This window comes from Nicotiana tabacum, chromosome 22 (assembly GCF_000715075.1).
Source record: "Nicotiana tabacum cultivar K326 chromosome 22, ASM71507v2, whole genome shotgun sequence".
NCBI classification, from domain to species: domain Eukaryota; kingdom Viridiplantae; phylum Streptophyta; class Magnoliopsida; order Solanales; family Solanaceae; genus Nicotiana; species Nicotiana tabacum.
The window spans coordinates 168,683,432-168,706,004 of record NC_134101.1 but is presented as its reverse complement, the minus strand read 5'-3'; the positions used below and the strand labels follow the sequence as shown (position 1 = coordinate 168,706,004).

At 41.0% G+C, this 22,573-nt stretch overlaps 1 protein-coding gene across 2 annotated transcripts; it reads left to right on the top strand.

The window, feature by feature from the left end:
• The first annotated feature begins 16,697 nt into the window (after window positions 1-16,697).
• Window positions 16,698-20,889, top strand: LOC107789513 (uncharacterized protein At5g01610-like). Of its 2 annotated transcripts, XR_001648865.2 has the most exons (3): window positions 16,698-17,459; window positions 20,243-20,553; window positions 20,664-20,889. XR_001648865.2 is itself a non-coding variant. In XM_016611346.2 (2 exons), the coding sequence occupies exon 1, from the start codon at window positions 16,893-16,895 to the stop codon at window positions 17,421-17,423; it is 531 nt and encodes a 176-aa protein (XP_016466832.1). In that variant the 5' UTR covers window positions 16,698-16,892; the 3' UTR covers window positions 17,424-17,459; window positions 20,664-20,889. The 2 variants fall into 2 exon arrangements, 1 of the variants encoding a protein (XP_016466832.1); XM_016611346.2 differs by lacking the exon at window positions 20,243-20,553.
• Window positions 20,890-22,573: the final 1,684 nt, after the last annotated feature.

The following is a 22,573-nucleotide window of genomic DNA, read 5'->3' as shown; positions in this document are numbered from 1 at the left end:
CAGCCGATCCACGAACACACAAATAGCATCGAACTTCTTCAAAGTCCGTGGGAGTCTAACTACAAAGTCCATAGTGATCGCTCCCACTTCCACTCTGGAATATCCATTCGCTAAACCAAGCCACCTGGTCTCTGATGCTCATATTTCACCTGCTGACAATTGAGGCACCGAGCTACAAATCCCACAATATCCTTCTTCATTCTTCTCCACCAATAATGCTGCCTCAAATCCTAATACATCTTCGCGGCACCCGGATGAATGGAGTACCGCGAGCTATGGGCCTCCTCCAGAATCAACTCCCGAAGCCCATCTACATTGGGCACATATATTCGGCCCTACATCCTCAACACCCCATCATTACCAATGGTCACATTTCTGGCATCATCATGCTGAACTCTGTCCTTAAGGACAAGCAAATGCGGATTATCATACTGGCGCTCTCTGATGCGATCGTATAAGGAAGACTGAGAAACCACACAAGCTAATACCCGATTGGGCTCCGAAATATCTAACCTCACAAACCGATTGGCCAAGGCTTGAACATCAACTGCAAGAGGTCTCTCCTCGACTGGAATATATGCCAAACTCCCCATACTCACCGCCTTTCGGCTCAAAGCATCGGCCACCACATTGGCCGTCTCCGGATGGTACAATATAGTGATATCATAATCCTTTAGTAACTCCAACCACCTCCGCTGCCTCAAATTAAGATCTTTCTGCTTGAACTAATACTGGAGGCTATGATGATCAGTAAACACCTCACAAGACACACCATACAAGTAATACCTCCAAATCTTTAACGCGTGAACTATGGCAGCCAACTCCAAATCATGAATGGGGTAGTTCTTCTCATGGGGCTTCAACTGACGAGAAGCATAAGCAATAACTCTACCCTTCTACATCAATACACACCCAATACCAACTCCCGAAGCATCACAATACACGGTATATACACCTGAAGGTGACGAAAAAACTAACACTAGAGCTATGGTCAAGGCTATCTTGAGCTTCTGAAAGCTCTCCTCACACTCATCCGACCATACAAATGAAGCACCCTTCTGAGTCAACTTGGTCAAGGGCGATGCGATAGATGAGAAACCCTAAACAAACCAGCGATAATAGCTTGCCAAACCAAGAAACCTGCGAATCTCTGTGGCTGAAGATGGTCTGGGCCAACTCTGAACCGCCTCTATCTTCTTCGGATCAACCTGAATACCCTTGTTGGACACCACGTGCCCCAAGAAAGCCACTGAACTGAGCCAAAACTCACACTTGGAGAATTTTGCATAAAGCTTCTCCTCCCTCAATCTCTGCAACACAACTCTCAGATGCTCCGTGTGCTCCTCCTGACTACGGAATATACCAGAATATCATCAATGAAGACTATGACAAACGAGTCGAGATAAGGCTAGAACACGTTGTTCAACAAATGCATGAACGCTGCTAGGGCATTGGTGATCAAGGCCAACCCTCTGCTACTATAAGTAGCAAGAGTGGTCGAAGCAACTTTTACCCGAGAAGGTCGGGATCAATTTCCACAGGGAACTAGATATTGGAATTGAGTGTCTATATAAATTGGAGTTGCGTAGTTGTTCCTAATTTCACTTCTAAACATTGTTGGTTTTGATATTAAATCTAAATTTATACTACTAAGATGCTAAATTAGGCTAAGTGAAGCTAAGAGTAAACTATTGAAGGTTGTCTAAATAGGTAAAAGACACTAGGGAAGTGACTTTGTCCTAGGTGGGTAATTGACGGACTCTCGAATCTAAGGCTAAATTGTCATATTTGGGGATTATGATATAACCATTACACGATACTACTCACCCTACACCTCTCGGTAGTTCGAGTGATTTTGCCCTAATTGACTTTCTCAAGACCAATTGAGTATGATAATTTGTGCAAGCAATAGACGTTCAAGTCGAGTATTACTATCTCTAGGTTTAACCCTTTAATTGGGGCTATCAATCTCTTTAATACGCCCCAATTCCTTGTTGGACCAATTTCATGGACTTAGGCTCTCTTTCTCAAGAAGAGCCAAAATCAACTAGGCGTAAACTAGTGTTTGCAACCACTAATTCATTAAACATAAATTAGTCCAAATATCAAACACCCATAGACATTCAAGTCTTAAAACACAAGACCCATCAATTACCCATACTAGGGTTGAGCCACAACCCTAGCTAATGGGTCTAGCTACTCATGATTGTAGAAGAAAACAAAGAAATAGATGAAGAAAAACCTATAATATTTAATTACTAGATAAAACTTGAAGATTCAATGATGAAACTAAGCTAAAATTACTCAAAATAGAAAAGGAGTACTGTTCGCGAGCGCAACTGATCGTTAAAATACAACTGATGACCTAAAAATGGGAAAAGAAACTATTTATACTAGGCTGAAAATTCTGGACAAAAATACCCCTGCGGGATTAGTGCGGACCACACAAAATCGAGTGTAGCTGCACTAAGGCTCTTGGCTGAAACACTCTGCTCTCTGAAGTTGGCCACCACGGGCCACATAAAATACACCGCGGCCGCGATGGCTTCTATTGCGGTCCGCACAAAATGGACCGCGGACAGCATTGGTAATGTTCCTCCAACTTGGCACCTCTCTGAACTTGAGCTTTGCGGACCGCACAAAATCAATTGGGCCGCAATGAAGTCAGTGCGGTCCGCATGAAATGTTTTGCGGCTGCATTGCTTGGCTGCCTGAAATGAGCACTCTTTGAACCTCCTCTTTGCGGACCGCACAAAATGGTGTGCGGCCGCACTAGTCCTGTTATACTGAGCTTAGCCTTGTTCTTGGTACTTGTGCATGTTTCACAGTTTTTTGAGCTATTTTTGACAAATTGTCACCTTGTTGACCAAACTCTGCGATCAAGTATAACATGTGAGCCTTTGGGACTATTTTGTACACATTTCTAATCAAAACTTAAGCAAGAAGGAGTGTAAAATGCATCATAATCCCTAGTTATCAACTCCCCCAAACTTAAGTTTTTGCTTGTCCTCAAGCAAACAAAATAAGACTCACCCCTTAAGAGTCAATCCAAGAAACTTCAGCTGACCGAAAGTGACCTCATCTAACATCAATTGGGACTAACAATTGCCCTCAATTCAAATAAATCATGAACAACATTCACTCTTTTAAACACCATGGATTTAGTGCGACACAAAAGTATCAAGAATTGACTCAACACATCAAAGAAACTCTTTCTATTACTTTGGTCATTGTGGAACCCAAACTCATACATCCTCGACTCTCCCTAAGCAAACCTCACCTTTGGAATAGTAGCACTCAGAGCGAGGTTAATGGAAATACACTTATCTCTCTCAAGGAAAAGTCACAAGTCCGGCTCTAAGTACCATATGTTTGCCCCTTATGCGAGTCACCACTAATGTAAGCTTCATTCAACTCAAGATCATATAGGGTTTTTGTGGAGATATAGTGAAGGTTTTTGGTTCACGGTAGGAAATGTTTGGTCTAAGTAGGTTTCATCTTCCCTTTAGCACTTCTTTTGCTGTATTTTGGCACACATTCACTTGACTTTTTAAGTCATTTTACTTCTTTCTAATGGGTTATAGAGACACACTGTCACTCTTTCTTATTCATTTCAAATCTTTTCTCCTTTCTCAACTTTCCACACCTTTCATTCTTTGCTTTTATTGAATCCCTTCATTCTTTTCTACATTGAACATTCTTTTTGTCTTTTTGCTTTTCTTTCTTTTTCATTGACTTTCTTTTTCTTCATTTTGTACTTTTTTACCACTTTGTTGCAATCTTCGTCTCTCCCCCCAAACTTATACTTTTGCCATGTGCTAAGGAAAGATCGGGTTCCAAGAGAGGGTATCTTTAGAATGGGTAAAGGCTTGTATCGTGGTTCTTGAAGGAAAAAGGTCTAAGGCTCAAAAGGGTTGACTAGGGATTTTATCATTGGTAGGCTATGGAAGTGTTCAAGATATCATTCGGATCAAGGAGAGCCTATAATCATATCTCAAGTCAAATTACACTTAGGATTTCACCTAGACAAACATTCAGGGCAAGTTCTAGACCATTGGCTCAGGAGTTGGACTTGCAATTCAAGTTCTCACCACACAAGCTATGGGATTGCTAAAGACACAGAGTCGGGGGCCCACAACAACCTTAGATAAGATTTGAGTACACAATGCTCCCGAAAAATCCCTTGATGATTATCGGCTAACACAAGAGTCTCAAGGTCACAACTTTCACCATCCTATACACAATGATTTGTTTTTGACCATAGAATCAAAGGCAAATGTGTTAGGCCCAAGTAAAGCTTTGCTTGAGACACCCTTACCAACTAACTACTAAAAAGCAAAAAGGAAAACAAACTCAAACCCTTAAGAAGGTTGTCATGCCATCCATCATCGGGAAGAGCCACCCGGTTCACACAAATTCTACCTTTGGAAAGAACCATGGCATTAAGAAAACCAAAGGCTTACTGCAAAAACTCAAAACAAGAAGCTACAAACATAAAATAAGAAGCTAAGAAAGGAAAAAAATGTGGAAAGTAAAATGAATATGTACAAGAGGGGATTTAATCGAATATACAATAGGGGGGATGAATATATACATAAGAACGTAACTTTTTATACAAACCTAAAGTAAAAAGTACGAAAAGTGCAATGAAATGCTAAAATTATATACATACCAAAGATAAAAAAGAAAGAAAGCATAAAATATTGTCATATGTACAGTCATCCAAATATCCAAATAAGGCTATCCTCAAATAAAAGCTAGCATTGTCCTCATTCAACCTCCTTTGATGTTCCAAGGAGGGATTTGCATCAGCTTCCAAAATAATCTTGTGCATACAGAATGCGGGGCTTATCCTCCGAATATCAGCTAAAGTCCATCCAATTGCCTTCTTCCGCTTTTGGAGCACCGCCAATGTGGCATCAACCTGCATGTTAATAAGATAAGAGGAAAGAATAACTGGCAAAGTAGAACTAGGGCCTAATAACTCATACCTGAGGTGTGGAGGCAACGACTTCAACTCCAACACCGGAGGTTCCTCAATTGAAGGTTTTGTTAGTGGAGTCTTTCTATTTTCAAGGTCCAAAGATAGTTTCCTAGGCTCATAAGAGTAAGAGCCCATCCCATGTAAAGCATTCACACACTCTACTCGGCCTTCATCCTCATTGACATCAAGATTCAACAATACGGCCTCTAGAGGGTCCTCCACATTAATCATTGCACTGGTATCATCAACTATCACTGTCGTGACAAGGTCCACAAAAGAAAACACCTCGGAACTGTTGGGTTGCTTCATTGACTTGCACACATGAAAGACCACTTTTTCATCACCCACCCAGAAGGTGAGTTTCCCTGCTTCCACATCAACTAAGGCCTTCCTAGTATCAAGGAAAGGTCTCCCCAATATGATTGGAACTTCATAATCTACCTCACAATCCAAGATCACAAAATCAGCTGGCAAGATAAATTTGTCCACCTGGACAAGGACATCATCAATAATACCTAATGGTCTCATCATCGTTCTATCTGCCATTTGCAATCTCATGGAAAATGGCCTCGGTTGCCCAATACCCAAAGTCTTAAAAACTGAGTAGGGAATCAAGTTGATACTGGCCCCCAAATCACATAGAGCCTTAGCAAAGTCCGCACTCCCAATGGTGCAAGGAATGGTGAAAGCACCGGGATCCTCAAGCTTTGGGGCCATTGAATGCACTATTGCACTAACTTGGTGGGTCATCTTTATAGTTTCACAATCCATGGATCATTTCTTTGTCACCAAGTCCTTCATGAATTTAGCATAGCTCGACATTTGTTCAAGAATCTCCACCAAAGGCACATTAATGGATAAGCTCTTCAACATATCAATAAACTTTTTAAACTGATTCTCGTTTTTCTACTTCGCGAGCCTTTGAGGATAGGGTGGAGGTGGCCTTGGCAATGGAGCCTTGGCTTTAGGCACAACCAGCTCCGGCATGTCTATTACGTGTTCCCTAGATGGGTTCACGTCATTTTGAGTTTCCACCTCGGCATCTTGAATATTAATCCTCACTTCTTCATTCACATTCTTATCAATCACATTTTCAACCACCAAAGGAACTTCATCTTCTTGCAACTCAACTTCATCACTCAAAATTTGCTTTTGTTTGGAGGCATTCACATCACCTCCTCGTCCACTCCTTATAGTTACCGCCATAACATGATTGTTCCCACCCTTCGAGTTTACTACCGTATCACTTGGTAGAGCCCCCTTAAGGCGAGTGTTCAAGGACTGTGAGATTTGGCCTAACTAAACCTCCAAATTTCTGATTGAAGTATTGTGGGAAGACAATTGAGCTCAGAGTCCGCATTCTTTTTCATCATCTGTTCAAACATCATTTCAATTCTCCCTATATAATTGTTGGAAGAACTAGGACCTTGGGATGGAAATGGCGGTAGATTGTTCGGTTGTTGGTACATTGGGTGCCTTTGAAAGCCTTGCCCCCGGTTTTCTTGATTGCCATTGGTCTAACCACCTTGATTGTTGTTACCACCCCGGTTGTTGTTGTTGCCATTCCAATTACCCTGATTGTTCTGATTGCCCCAATTGAAATTTTGGTTATTGTTCCCCCAGTTACCATTACCTTGTTGTTGTTGATTGCCCCAATTGCCTTGGGGTCTCCATTGTTGTTGATTGGAAGAATTGCCCCTTTGGCATTGATAGTTGTTCACGTATTGCACCTCTTCATTCTGCCCATCATAACTATCATCTTGGAATCCACCACAATCATTATCAAATTGCTCTGAATTCCCTTGGTTCTGTTGACCTCTTTGTCCTTTTTGTTAACTAGCATGTTGACACCCTCCATGGCATTAACTTGGCGAGGATTTTGAACTTGTTGCAACTGTGTCTTTGCTAGTTGGTTCATTGTAGTTGTCAGCTCAGTTATAGCCTGCCCATGATCATGTAACTCTTTATGCAAATGAGTGACCGTGGGATCTCCCTGTGGCACATTGGCTCTACTTTGCCAAGCGGAGGAAGTGTCAGCCATCTTGTCAAGAATGTCACAAGACTCATCATAAGTCAGCTTCATGAAGTTGCCCCAGCAAGTTGGTTCACTATGCACTGGTTTGTTGTGTTAATGCCCCGATAGAAAGTTTGTTGGATCATCGCCTCAGTCATATCATTGTTGGGGCATTCCTTTATCATTGTTCTATAGCGCTCCCAAATCTCATATAATGGTTCGGTGGGCTCCTGCTTGAAAGCTAAGATCTCATCTCTCAATGCTGCCATATGCCCCGGTGAGAAGAACTTTGCAATGAACTTGTCCGCAAACTCATCCCAAGTAGTGATGGAATGGTTGGGAAGTCGCTCAAGCCAATCCAATGCCTTCCCTCTAAGTGAAATGGGAAAAGTCTCAACCGAAGTGCATCTTCGGACACATTAGTTTGCTTGCTCCCCCAATATGTATCCACAAAACCCTTGAGATGTTTGTAAGCATTTTGATTGGCAGAGCCCGTGAAAATACCCACGCTGCTCCAGCAATGTCAACATCACATTGGTAATTTCAAAATTGCCAGCCCGAATCTGGGGTGAGACAATTGCACTTGCATAGCCTTGGTTTGGAAGCACCCGAGGAGCGACTCTTGGAGGTGGCGGAGGAGGGTCTGGAATATTGTCATTGGCATTGGCCTGGCGGCCTCTACGTTGTCCTTGAGGTACAAGAGACACCTCATCATCTCCGACATCATCTACCTCCTCCCCCGCAATCACATTTACAAGAGGGTCATTGTTGTTTGCTGCCATTTTGTACCTAAAGTTGTGGCACGTACAAATTAGTAACGCAGAAGGAAAGAATAACAATACACAAAACTATTTAGATAGATAGCCAAAACCGTTAGCTCCCCAACAATGGCGCCAAAAGGTGATCGAGGCCAACCCTCTACTACTACAATGTAGCAAAAGTGCTCGAAACAACTTTTACCCGAGAAGGTCGGGATCGATTTCCGCAGGGAGCTAGATATTGGAATTGAGTGTCTATCTAAATTGGAGTTGCGTAGTTATTCCTAATTGCACTTCTCAACATTGTTGGTTTTGATATTACTTCTAAATTTATACTACTAAGATGCTAAATTAGGCTAAGTAAAGCTAAGAGTAAACTATTGAAGGTTGTCTCAATAGGTAAAAGGCACTAAGGAAGTGACTTCGTCCTAGGTGGGTAATTGACGGACTCTCGAGTCAAAGGCTAAATTGTCATATTTGGGGGTTACGATATAACCATTGCACGATACTACTCACTCTATACCTCTCGGTAGTTCGAGTGTTTTTGCCCAAATTAACTTTCTCAAGACCAATTGAGTATGATAATTTGTGCAAGCAATAGACGTTCAAGTCGAGTATTACTATCTCTAGGTTTAACCCTTTAATTGGGGCTATCAATCTCTTGAATACGCCCAAATTCCTTGTTGGACTAATTTCATAAACTTAGGCTCTCTTTCTCAAGAAGAGCCAAAATCAACTAGGCGTAAACTAGTGTTTGCAACCACTAATTCAACATTTAAACCATAAATTAGTCCAAATATCAAACACCCATAGATATTCAAGCCTTAAAACATAAGACCCATCAATTACCCACACTAGGATTGAGCCACAATCCTAGCTAATGGGTCTAGCCACTCATGATTGTAGAAGAAAACAAAGAAATAGATGAAGAAAAACCCATAATATTTAATTACTAGATAAAACTTGAAGATTCAATGATAAAACTAAGCTAAAATTACTCAAAATAGAAAAGGAGTACTGTTCACGAGCGCAGCTGATCGTTAAAATACAACTGATGACCTAAAAATGGGAAAAGAAACTATTTATACTAGGCTAAAAATTCTGGACAAAAATACCCCTACGGGTCTAGTGTGGACCGCAAAAAATCGAGTGCGGTCGCACTAAGGCTCTTGGCTGAAACACTCTGCTCTCTGAAGTTGGCCACCACGGGTCGCACAAAATGCACCGCGGCCGTGGTGGCTTCTATTACGGTCTGCACAAAATGGACCGCGGATAGCATTGGTAATGTTCCTCCAACTTGTCACCTCTCTGAACTTGAGCTTTGCGGACCGCACAAAATCAAGTGCAACCGCATGAAATGTTTTGCGGCCGCATTGCTTGGCTGCCTAAAATGAGCACTCTCTGAACCTCCTCTTTGCGGACCGCGCAGAATAGTGTGCGGCCGCGTCCTGTTATACTGAGCTTGCCTTGTTCTTGGTACTTGTGCATGTTTCACTCCTTTTTGAGATGGTTTTGAAAAATTGTCACCTTGTTGACCAAATCCTGCAATCAAGTACAACATTTGAGCCTTTGGGACTATTTTATACACATTTCTAATCAAAACTTAAGCAAGAAGGAGTGTAAAATGCATCATAATCCCTAGTTATCAACTGGTCAGCCCAAAAGACATCACCAAGAACTCATAATGACCATATCGGGTCCTGAAAGCTGTCTTAAGATTATCCGAGTCCCTGATCTTCAACTGGTGATAACCCGAACGAAGATCAATCTTGGAGAACACTCTCGCTCCCTGAAGTTGGTCGAATAAATCATCAATGCGAGGCAAAGGATTCTTAACTATTACTTTGTTCAGTTGCCTATAATCAATGCACATCCTCATAGTGCCATCCTTCTTCTTCACAAATAGAATCGGTGCACCCCAAGGTGACACACTAGGCCAAATGAACCCCTTATCGAGGAGTTCCTGTAGTTGTTCCTTTAACTCCTTCAACTCCGCTGGTGCCATACGATACGGCGGAATAGAAATGGGCTGAGTGCCCGGCACTAGGTCAATACCAAAATCAATATCCCTGTCCGGTGGCATACCCGGCAGATCTGTAGGAAACACATCGGGAAAATCCCTCACGACGGGGACAGAATCAATACTGGGAGTTTCTGCACCGACATCCCTCACAAAGGCTAGATACAAAAGACAACCCTTCCCAACCATACGTTGGGCTTTCAAGAATGAGATCACTCTACTGGGAATATAATCAATCAAACCTCGCCACTCAATCAGTGGCACACCCGGTATAGCCAATGTGACTATCTTAGCATGACAGTCTAGAATAGCACGACACGAAGATAACCAATCCATGCCCAAAATGACATCGAAATCCACCATACATAATAATAAAAGATCCACTCGGGTTTCCAGACCCCCTATAGTTACCACACACGACTGTTACACACAGTCTACAATAACAATATCGCCTACTGGGGTAGATACATGAACAGGTGAAGCAAGAGACTCATGGGGCGTACCCAAATAACGAGCAAAGTATGATGACATATAAGAAAAGGTGGAACCGGGATCAAATAATATAAAGGCATCTCTGTGGCAGACTGAAACAATATATGTATGATAGCATCGGAAGCGATAGCATCGGGTTTAGCTGGAAATGCATATAAACGGGCCTGACTGCCACCTGATCAATCCCCCATCTAGGGCGACCCCTAGCTAACTGACCTCCACCCCTAGCTGGTTGGGCGGGTGGTGGGGAAGTAACTGGCATTGAAGACGATGGCTGACTCCACTACTAAGATGAACCCGTAAGACGATGAGGACATTGCCTCTACATATGACCCATCTCTTCACACTCATAGAAACTCCCGGGTGCTGGAGAAGGGGACTGAAGGGAACCCCTAGCACCGGAGTGACTAGCAAATGCACCTGGAATAGAAGAGCCCTGAACTGATGGAGCACAGGATGAACTCTGAGCTAGAAGGGAACTAAGTGATGATTGGCCCTGATGAGAACTGTGAGAACCATGACCCGATGACGCCCCACGATAACCTGGGCGAGCTGGCTGAGCATGCCTGAATAGATGGCCTTTGCCGTGCTAAAACTGACCTCTCAAAGGAGCACCACTATAACTACCAGATCCTCGAGGCCTCTTGGCCTCCCCCTCCTCTCGCTCCTGGCGACGAACAGACTCAATCTCACGAGCAATGTCCACAACCTCCTCAAAAGTCACACCAGTCACCCTTTCCCTGGTCATGAGAATACGAAGCTGATAAGTGAGGCCATCAACAAAACTCATAATCCTCTCTCTATCTGTCGGAACCAACCAAATCGCATGACGATCTAACTCGGAGAACCTCATCTCATACTGCATCACAGTCATCTCTCCCTGACGCAACCACTTAAATTGCCTGCACAATTCCTCTCTGCGAGACTGCGGCACATACTTCCCTAGAAAGAGAACGGAGAACTGCTGCCAGGTAAGGGGTGCTGCACCAATAGGCCTACGCCTCTCAAAAGTTTCCCACCAAGTGAAGGCAGCTCCAGAAAACTAGTAAGTAGTAAAAGTGACCCCGTTGGTCTCCAAAATACCTGCTGTACGAAGCATCCTCTGACACTTATCCAAGAAACCCTAGGCATCCTCACCCTCTACACCACTGAAGGTCGGAGGCTGAAGTCTACCAAACCTCTCCAACCTACGTTGCTCGTCCTCTGGCATGGCAGGAACTACATAGTCCTGAGCAGCTACAACCGTCTGGGCTGGATGTGCCCTCGGTGTCTGAAGTCCCTGCACGAACTGCTCAGGTGTGCAAGCAACGGGAGTCTGATTGCCTCCCCCAGCCTGAGAAGTAGCTGCGGTTGTAGTGACTGAAACCGCTTGAGCTAGGCCAATGCAAACTGATAGAATCTGAGCTAAGGCCTCCTGAAGACCTAGAATCACAATGGGCACAACTGGTGCCTGAGCTGGTGCTGCTGGAGCGTCCACAACTAGGACCTGATCCTGAACTAGGGCGGTTGGTGGATCTACAGGTGATGTCCTAGCTGCTGTGCGGGCTACACCTCTGCCCCTACTGCGACCACGACTACGTCCTCGGCCTCTAGTGGCCACAACTGGTGGCACTGGTAGTCGTCCATCTTGACCGGTAGCGCGTGTCCGCACCATCTGTGAGAGAATAGAATAACAGAAGTTTAGTAATCGAATTAACAAATTCGCACGACAAGAGTTTCAAGAATATGAAGTTCTCCTAAAGATTTTGCAGCCTCTCGAGGATAAATACAGACGTCTCCGTACCGATTCGCGACACTCTACTAAACCTTCTCATGACTCGTGAGACCTATGTAACCTAGGATCTGATACCAACTTGTCACGACCCTAAACCTGGACCCGGTCTTGATGGTGCCTCTCGTGAAGATAATGCCAGCCGGCATTTTCCACATTCTAGTTTTTAAGCAATTAAACAATAAAAATTAAGTATGAAACATAATAAATAATCCCAAAGTAAGCAGTGAACATTACAGTTGCGGAATAAAACCCAACACAGCCCGATATCGGGGTGTCACCAGTCATGAGCATCTATCAATTCTAGTACAAGTCTGAAAGTCTACAAAACTATTACAAAGTCACTAATAGGGGAAAATAAATGAGATAATGAGGGGGAGAAACACGGGACTGCGGACGCCAAGCAGCTACCTCGTGAACTCCGAAATCTGCCGGGAGCTCTCAACTCTTGCTAGCAGGATCAGCAACGGCTAAATCTGCACACGGGGTGCAGGGAGTAAACTGAGTACTCCAACTCAGTGAGTAATAATCATAAATAAAGACTGAAAGCAAAAAATCACGTAAGGCACATTATAGACTATAAGGAAGCGGTAAAAGCCGGTAAGATAGTGAAGCATTAAAGATGTGCAAAATTACTGAGTTCCATTTAAAACTTCATAAAAATGCCTCTTTAACAATTTAAGCAAGCAAATGACAAGCAGATAGGAAAGATAAACACATAAAGGATCGCCCCCGGGCAATATCACAGAACAACACCAGCCCCTCGGGCTATCTCTCACATCACAATGGGTACCCGTGCTCACTGCGGGTGTGCGGACTACTAGAGGGGCCCCTTTCGGCCCAAGCGCAATATCAAGCCATTTCGTGGCATCATCCCTAGGCCCTCGGCCTCATATAAACAAGCCACATCGTGGCGTACAGATCTCAGGACCTCGGCCTCATAATCATAATCAATGTTTCCTCATAACATAGGCCCTCGGCCTTACTCAGTCAGAATCTCATAGCCAATCGGGCAATTGTAAAATATAGTGCTCAGCCCAAAATATCATTTAAAGTGTCATTTAAATGTTAAAGCAGAGTAAACATGGCTGACTTATGAAAAACAAAAGATTATAGTATGACTGAGTTCAAGTATAAAGTCAAATAGTGAGGAAATATCAATAAAAATCCACTAAGGGTTCAAATAGTTGGACTAGGCCCAAATATGGCATTCAGCCCAAAACATGATGGTAACAATTAGATTTCAGTCAAATACGCGGTAAAATAGTCATTTGGGACGGACTAAGTCACGATCCCCAATAGTGCACGATCCCACGCTCGTCATCTAGCGTGTGCGTCACCTCAATATAGCACAACGATGTGCAATCCAGGGTTCATACCCTCATGACATCATTTACAATCATTACTCACCTCAATCTGGTCCAAACTCTAGCCCGCGACGCCTTTGCCCCTCGAATCGGCCTCTATTCGCGTCGAATCTATCCAAAATCAGAATCACAACGTCAAAATATGCAAAGGGAACGAAGCCCAAGCGAAAATAATCAATTTGCAATATAAATCCCGAAATTACCAAAACCCGACCCTCGGGCCCATATCTCGGAATTCGATAAAATTCACATCAATAGATTCCTCATCTCCCCACGAGTTCATACATATCAAAGTACCAAAATCCGACCACAAATGGTCCCTCAAATCCTCAAGTCTAAGTCTCCAATACCAAGCCCTAGTTTTCCCCAATTTTAACCCTTAATTCCATTAATTATAGCTCTAATCCATGAAATAATACCATAGAAACGAGTTTTAGGTCCAAAATCCTTACCTCAATGAAGTTCCCTTGAAATCCTTCTTCAAAATCATCCAAAAAGCTCCAAAGCCAACTTAGAAATGATGGAATAGCTCAAAAATCGTGAAGGAAACAATTTATATGTTCTGGCCCAGGGATTTCACATCTGCGGCCAAATTCTCGCTTCTGCGGTACTGCTTCTGCAGTCAAGACCACCACATCTGTGGTCCTCACTTAAATCCTCATTTTCGCATCTGCGATTCACTATCCGCACCTGCGCCATCGCAGGTGCGGTTCTCCAACCGCTTCTGTGGTTTCTGCCTCCCTTACCTTCTTCCGCTTCTGCGGTATTCTTCATCGCATCTGCGGCATCGCACCTGCGGTCACCAATCTGCAGGTGCGGAAACACCAGAAGCAGAAAATCTGCAGCTTTACCAAAAATTCCCACTCTCTGTCAACCATCCGAAATCACCTCGAGACCCCTCGGGACCTCAACCAAAAGCACAAACATATCCCAAAACCTTATTCAAACTTATACCGATCTTCAAAACACCTCAAACAATATTGAATCAACCAAAACACATCGGATTCAAGCCTAAGTTTCCAAAAATCTTACGAATTTCGCTTTTGATCAAAAACCCAACCAAACCACGTCCGAATGACCTGAAATTTTGCACACACATCCCAAATGACACAACGAAACTAATGCAACTCTCGGAATTCCATTCTGATTCCTATATCAAAATCTCACCCATCAACCGAAAATCGCCAAAATACCAACTTCGCCAATTCAAACCTAAATCTACTTCGGACCTCCAAAATACATTCCGATCACTCTCCTAAGTCCCAAATCACCTCCTGAAGCTATTCGAACCATCGGAACTCACATCCGAGCCCTCAAACACATAAGTCAACATTCGGTTGACTTTTTCCAACTTAAGCTTCCTCAAAAGAGACTAAGTGTCTCAAACCTTACCTAATCCTTTCCGAACCCGAGCCAACCAAGCTGATCACATATAGAACCAATAGACAAAGAACTAAGAAGCAGAAATGGGGGAAACAGAGTGGTAACTCATGAGACGACTGGCCGGATCGTCACAATTCATGGCGTGAAACAGGGGATTACACTGTTTTTAACGGAAAGTGAATCAATTAACGTAATCACTCCTAATATAACTCAACAAACTCAATTATAACACACAAAATTTATATTTCCAGTTATAAAAAAGATTCTCAACCGAAAAATACCCAAAAAATATAGCAATCTTCAGAGAAAATATGCTGAATATTTTTCCTAGCCGATAAATACAACAAAAACAGAGCAATTTAAATACATATATACATCTGAATACATAAATTATATTAATTAAAAAAATATGAATACATTCATAGAATACAACGAGACATGAATACGATGAAATACATGGAATACAACGAGATACATTGAAATACAATGAAAAAAAAGACAATGAACAATGAAATAGATGAAAATATAGCGAGATACATTGAAATACATTGAAATATATTAACAGAAAGTTCAAGTTGCTCAGTCCCAATACTCCGCCGTCTTTGTTCAAGAACAACCCTAATGTCGTCTCGTCGAGAGGGCCGCGATTCTGACTCGAAACGCCATTGTTCCTGTTATCATAATACCCTCACGTGGGCTTCAAAAAGCATATTCTTTACAATTGAAGCCGCCGGAGCCACCGTCATCAGTCCACAGTCTCGATGGCGGCGGTGAGGTGTTTTCCAATTTTTGCATTTTAGTGCAAAAAAGGACTAGAAATTTTCTGGGGAGCGTTGAATCCTTTGCCTTACTATTTACGAGGCTTGTGAATAAGCTCCTGCAAAATTATTCAATATCTTCAATATCCTCCATTGAAGAGAATGAGAACGAGATGGGGCTGCTGGTGGGTGAGAGATTGGGGGTGGGCAGGTTTTTTTAGGGATCCTCGGCTGAAGCTTTTGGTTAAGGATATAAGAAATTTGAGTGGAGAGAGAAAAATAATACAAAGCTTATTTTATGACTTAAGGGTAGGAGATAACCATAAATAGATATTTGACTATAAAAAATCAAAAGATAGCTATGGAATATAATTTTTTTAAAAGGTATTTATTTAAAATAAATAAGGTATCAACATTTTCATTAGGAGGTAACTGTTATGCTAATTTTCTACTAGGTCACTAAAACGCGGCAGCCATAAGAGAGAATGGGCTTGGTCCACTCCTCCTCATTTAATAATTGTAACCAAAGTTATCAATATACAAAGGGTTGAAAAATTAGCCACTTATATAATATTTCAATTTACATCCCTTATATCTTTTAATTCCTAAATGTTACTTCTAAAATTAGTATATTAAACTATAACTAAAAAGTTACTTCAAAGTTCACTATTAAAATACTGGGTTGTTACATTTGGAGGGTCAAAGCATATAATTTTTCTTTTTCTGGTCTGAATTAAAGTTTTTTTTTAATTTAAAATAAATTTACATATTTGAATAAATGGATAATTAAATATTTGTTCGTTAAAACAATAGACTATAATAGTCAAACCTTGGTAAATATTGTCGGGCTCTAGGGAGGCTACTCTATTTTTTGTGGATTCTCGCAATTCTCCCTTACACCAAAGATGAACAAATTTATATACTAGCACTCAATATTTATGAAAAATAATATTAAGCTACTATAATTAAGCGATTTAATGAAGTGAAAATGTACATTAATTAGGTAAGTGCTACAAGTGTGTTTGCAATCACATGAACTTAATTGGTTGGCTGTGATATTGATTGTCTTATTGTAACAAATCAGAGGATATTATCTTGTAATTTATCTTTTCAGTATATAAAACTAAATTCAATACCTAATCAATAATGTTGTGCAAGACATCTAGTTTGGCATTGACCCTAATAATTTCTCTCTCTCATCAACTACACAGATTTTTTTTTTTTTTTTTTTTTTTTTTAATAAACAAAACTTCTGCCAAACTTTCCCAAAATCATATATAAATACAAACATCGCCGGCGCATCATCGGAGAAATTGCACCTGAACATCCATTTAACGACGAATCGATGTCTACTACCCTTCAAATCACCGTCACTCTCGCGTTCCCCCTCTTAATCTCCCTCCTCACAACGTTACCGCCGTTAATCACCGCTGCCGCAGTCAACGGTAACTCTTCCCTCACCGCTTACGACCTACTCGAGTCCTACGGCTTCCCCGTCGGAATTCTCCCCAAGGGCATCACTGGATACGATCTCGATAAAACCACCGGCAAGTTCAACGCATACCTTAACGGCTCCTGCAGTTTCTCTCTAGAAGGTTCTTATCAACTAAGGTATAAATCCAAGATCAGTGGGTACATAGCTAAAAATAAGCTCACGAACTTATCTGGTGTTAGTGTAAAAGTTCTATTTTTGTGGCTCAACATTGTGGAGGTCGTTAAAAACGGTGATAATCTTGAGTTTTCTGTTGGGATTGCTTCTGCAAGCTTTTCAGTTGACAATTTCTTGGTTTGTCCACAATGTGGTTGTGGACTGGACTGCAATAGTAATGTGAAAATTCAAAAGATTCGAAGCAATCATCTTGTCTCTTCGGTTTAGCTGCATATCAAAGGATGGTTGAGTTTGCTGAAAGAGGTTAGTTCCTGGCTTTCAATATATGGTCCTTGCATGTTTTAGTTCCTTTATCTTGTGATGATTATTTGCTCGTTTGTTCTTAATTTTTCGTTGGTTGGTCATTATATGAGGGAAAGGTCAACGATGAACACAAGTTGTTTTTCTTAGATGCTTAGTATCAATTTGTGGTGGAGCACTCGAAATTTCATGAAAATTGGTATGTTTTTAGGTTATTTGATGAGTGACATTGTTATGATTGAAGGATTTTCTTTTTAGCTTTTGATATTCAATTAACTAGCTAAAACCGTCTTCTGTTAGTTGAATACCGCGTGTTACCAAGTGTGATGCAAAACCTACTTATCAGAAAAAAAAAATGGTCTGTTGGAAAATTTCGATTCTTCCATCAGCAGATAGGCATGGCTTAAAATAAATCTGATCAGTATTTAATGTACCATCCAATACTATTCTATGATGACCTCTTCTTAGGTGTGTACCTGAAAAAGCGATTTCATTTTGTCTAATGTTTGATGGAAAGCAGGGTAACTCCTTACAGTTTCTTGTTACCTTGAGAAGCGAATGAGTGCTTCTTTCTGGCGGTCCGGCATTTAAAAGAAAATCTGTGTTTCCTCCTTCCGCCCCCCCCCCCCCCTCCCCCACACACAAAAAAAAACCACAAGTACGAGATAACATGTCTTGCTGAGGAACAGTGATGGCAATTGTTGATCTTGTGTTAGAGTGTTATCAATAGAAAATTGACCACTTCCATTTTTGACTGTCTTTCTGTGAGGTATCTGCATGTGAGGTACCTGCATCTGTATGCTGATCAGAAGGTGCTCCATTCTACAGCAGATTACCCAGTTGGATTTTCCATGAATCTGTGAAAATGATCTATGAAGCTTTAATTGCTTGCCCTCAAAGTCATCTGTAGTAGTGTGAGCATTGAAGTTGATAGTGATTGCCATGGTTGTGCTCTGTAATGACTTTCTGTGTACTAGTGTGGGTTATGGCAATTCTCTAACAAGGTCAATGTCTCAATATGTAGCGGCCTGAAATTAAATGAAAGAATCCAATTTGATAGAATGAAGATAAGGAAAAGGAACAAAAAGAAAGGAGCTTGATCTCTATCTTTGATGACAGAATATATGCAGACCATGCCCCTTCTTTGTTAGCAAGGCACAAAGATTAATAATTATATGTTGTCTGGTTTTGGAGAGAAAACATGGTCCAGTTATAGAGTGATATAGTATGAAACATATGTTTGATATTTTTTTTTAGGATTGTTCTAGGTCTCATTTTAACTGGTGGAGAAACAACCCGGGGGGGGGGGGGGGGGAGAGGGGGGTCCAATGGGTTATGCTGCTACAGTTGACCTTTTGAGATGCTGGAATAGAGCAGGACTGGATAAAGGAAGAGCTAACTCGTGGAATAAAACCCCTGTGCTTGCATTTGGTCGATGATGGACGAAAAGAAATTCAAGATGCTTCGAGGACACATATTCAATTCTATCCAAGGTTTTATCTTTCCTTTGTGGTGATTAGAGAGTTATTTCAACTGAATTATGTTGCTCTTGACTCTATATTAGCTGAAACACTCCCTTATCCAAAAAAAATATATTAGCTGAAACACTTAGAAAACCTCCCTGATTAAATAAACACTTAGAAAACCTCCCTGATTAAATAAACACTTAGAAAACCTCTCATACAAAAGTAATGAATGTTCATGGTCCACAAGGCATCCTTTACATAACAGAAAACAGTAGAACTATGACTAATGGGCACAGCCCACAGGGCATCCGTTAATTGGTTTAAATCTTCCCATTTCATTTCTTTCCAATCATAAGAAAAGAAAAGAGAGCCTTTTAGTCTAAAAAATCTTGGTAACTCAACAATTTTTAATCCTTGATGAATTGCGTTTTATCCAGCTGAGAATGTGAAAGAAGTTTACTTTATTTTTTGTTTGGATAAATGATACAGTGGTAAGTCAAGCAATTTAAACACTTCTTACTTCTTAGTTTGAATTAAAAGGTGTTGTGATCTATTGAGCTTGTTCCTCCTCCCCCCCCCCCCCCCAAAAAAAAAAAAAAAAAAAAAACCCTTCTTTCTCTCTTTGCCGTGGAAGGGTGTGTGTGTGTGGGTAAAGCTTAAATATCCTTCATTTAACATGCGTTGGTGCATATTTCAGCACTTGACTTTAGATGGAATGCTCTTTAGTTTTGCGTTCTCCCCTTCTTGATGCTTCTAGCTAATAGTTGATGTTTGCAAGAACTTTCCCTGTATATTACATCCTAGTCAGAACAATTTCTGCAGTTTATTCACCATGACTGAATACTGCAATTGTATGGCTCATACATACAACCATGGTGCCATTTGTGAGGATCACAACTGTAGGCTGCTGCCTGCAGATACTAATTGGCTGATACATACTGGTATCTCCCAACAACCCGCTTCATGATTGTTGCTGTATAGCATGAGGACAAGGATATCTAGTTCTTCCTTAAAGGTTGTTTGCTTGGAAACAAGAGAATTAGAGGCTTGCTATTAGTTTACCTAATGCTATCAAGCAATTGATGTTAATGTACGTAGTTGGCTAAGCTTTTGGATGGAAATACTAATAAGAATATGACAGCCACCGGGAGAGAGAGAGAGAGAGAGAGAGACTGCATGTACCCATGATATCAGTTGCATGAATATCTGTATTGTCTGGCGATTTATGTCCGTTTATATATGTCTAATCTCTACGTGGAAAGCAGAATTAAGAATATGGTAAAGGAAACGTAGAAGGGCTAACCTAAGTGTTCATTTCAGGTCAAAATGTAATTGAGAGCACCGTCCAGTCCAGTGAAAACTTGAATAAGGTCTCAAATCGCAAATGTGTTAGTACGCATTTGACTTCCACGTAAGACAGCAAAAATAAGAATGGAGATTTGAAGAGGGGCAGAGTTTGTACATGCCAAGAGGCTCTGTTTAATCAAACAGTGATTTGAGGTCTAATTCCTTTGGCGAGAATGCTATGCACTTGTATAGTACATTGCGTGAGTGTATCTGTGACCTGCTACCGCAAGATCTGCTTATTACCTCCATCCTCTCTCCTTCTCTTCCATAGTGTAACTTTTCAGGTTTTCAGTAACGAGGTTCTATTGCACTTTATAATGTATTTGACTTCTGCATTGCCTCGAAAATAAGAAAGAAAATGTCTAATATATGACTCTTTTTCGAGTGCTTGCAGACTTGCAACTCATTACAAAGATCAGGTAACATTGTGCAGTGGACAGAAAGCCTGAAGTGGTCATTGTCCTGCTTCCTCCTCATCTGAGTTACAGCGCAAAACTGAAAGTCGAAAACTCCCGTGTTCATTTACATTGTTTTTATGTTTTTAAAAAAAAAATGTATTTACTACTGTATCTGACTCTGACATGCATTGACAATCTTCTTGAAATTGCTGTTTACAGTGCCATCTTTTCCACGTTTTAGGACTGCCAAATTGGTTCATCACCCAGTATGAATCACGCGTATGTTTGTCTCGTTGCTTTCTCAAAAGCTCTCTGTACCTCGTACTCTGTTAAATCAGAGGCCAAAAGGGGAAGCAGCCAGTGGCGGAGGCAGGATCTCCACGAAGGGGGTTCAAAAATTTTTTTTTGTATCTAGTGGGAATTGAACTCATGACCTTATATAGATTTTGATCCCCCTTGACCACTAAACTACACTTTTAGATTGTGTTAAGAGGGTTCAAAACTTAATATATAGAGGTAAAAAATAGATTTTGCTTTATATATACATTGTATTTTTTCGGCGAAGGGGGTTCGGGTGAACCCCCTGCGCCCCCCCTAAATCCGCCACTGGAAGCAACTTGGAAAAGGAAGGTGACGTGCACTAGAATTCTTCATCATATCATAAAATATGCAATGCATCTTGACTCAGACTTGTAGCATTGTTTGGCCAAGTTCTTTCTTGGGCCAAAAGTATTTTTCTTCAAAGTTATGTTTGGCCAAGCTTCAAGGAAAAAGTGTTTTTGAGTAGAAGAAAAAACTGGTTTTGAGAAAGCTACAAAAGTAGCATTTACAAGCACTTTTTAAAAGTTTGATCAAATATTAATGCGTCTAAAAGTGCTTTTTAAAATTAACTAGCCAAATATAAATTATTTTTCATTAAAAGTGTTTTTACTTTTGAGAAAAATACTTTTCAAAATAAGCTGATTTCAAAGCTTCGCCAAAAATGCTATTAGTCAGTGGTATCATCTGCTATATTCTGAGACTTAACGTGAAGAAGTTGGGCGTCTATATAGAATGTCCCATTCTATATTCGTTGTATTTGCCCTTTCTGGCATGCTTCTATTGTCACTCTTGACACACGAGACAAACACAAATAAGCACGATGAAAATGACAACATTACTCTTGTTAATTAAAGGACCTTGTTTTCTTTTCCTTCCTCTTTTCAATTTTATTCCATTAGTAAATGGAGGCCATCAAGTATTTTAAGAATTCGCTAGAGGACAATGGAGCGCTTTCTTAGAGATACTACTGTGAATTTCGTTAGAAACAGATAATGCGAGTTTATGGTTCAAGTAATCTTAGCAATCCTTACGTTTAGGTGACGAAATCTATTCTTGATTCCTCTTAGGGTTAGCGGTTTACGATATATGCTTAATTTACTTTCATTTAACCAATTAAAATTAATGTATTTTTACATCAATATATTAGTACTTGGCTATGATTAGACAGCATGAGTAAGCTTTTTCCAAAAAGGGACCTGAACACAAATACTGCTTTGAAAGATAATCTGCTCCCGATTCTACGCTCAAAAGAAATAGTACCAATTCCAACAAAGGTGTGGGCCTCTTGGCTGATGGGGTCAAGAAGAGCGAAGTCCACAAAGAACAAAAAAGAGCTAAGTACTTTTACTTGCTTGTTCTATGGCTAATCATAGGCTTTAACCTTTGCGTAAGCAACGGTAGCCTTTCAGAAGTTATTCGTGCTTTCGATGATTATGCCAAGTCAATGGCTTATTACAGCCTTTGATTAATATGTACCTAAATTTTGGCCGCCCCCTCGTCGTTTCAAAAGCATATTGCCATCTTCGGAAGACAAACAATATGAGGGAGAACCGACAAAGTGAAGGGGCATATAATATACAAAAAG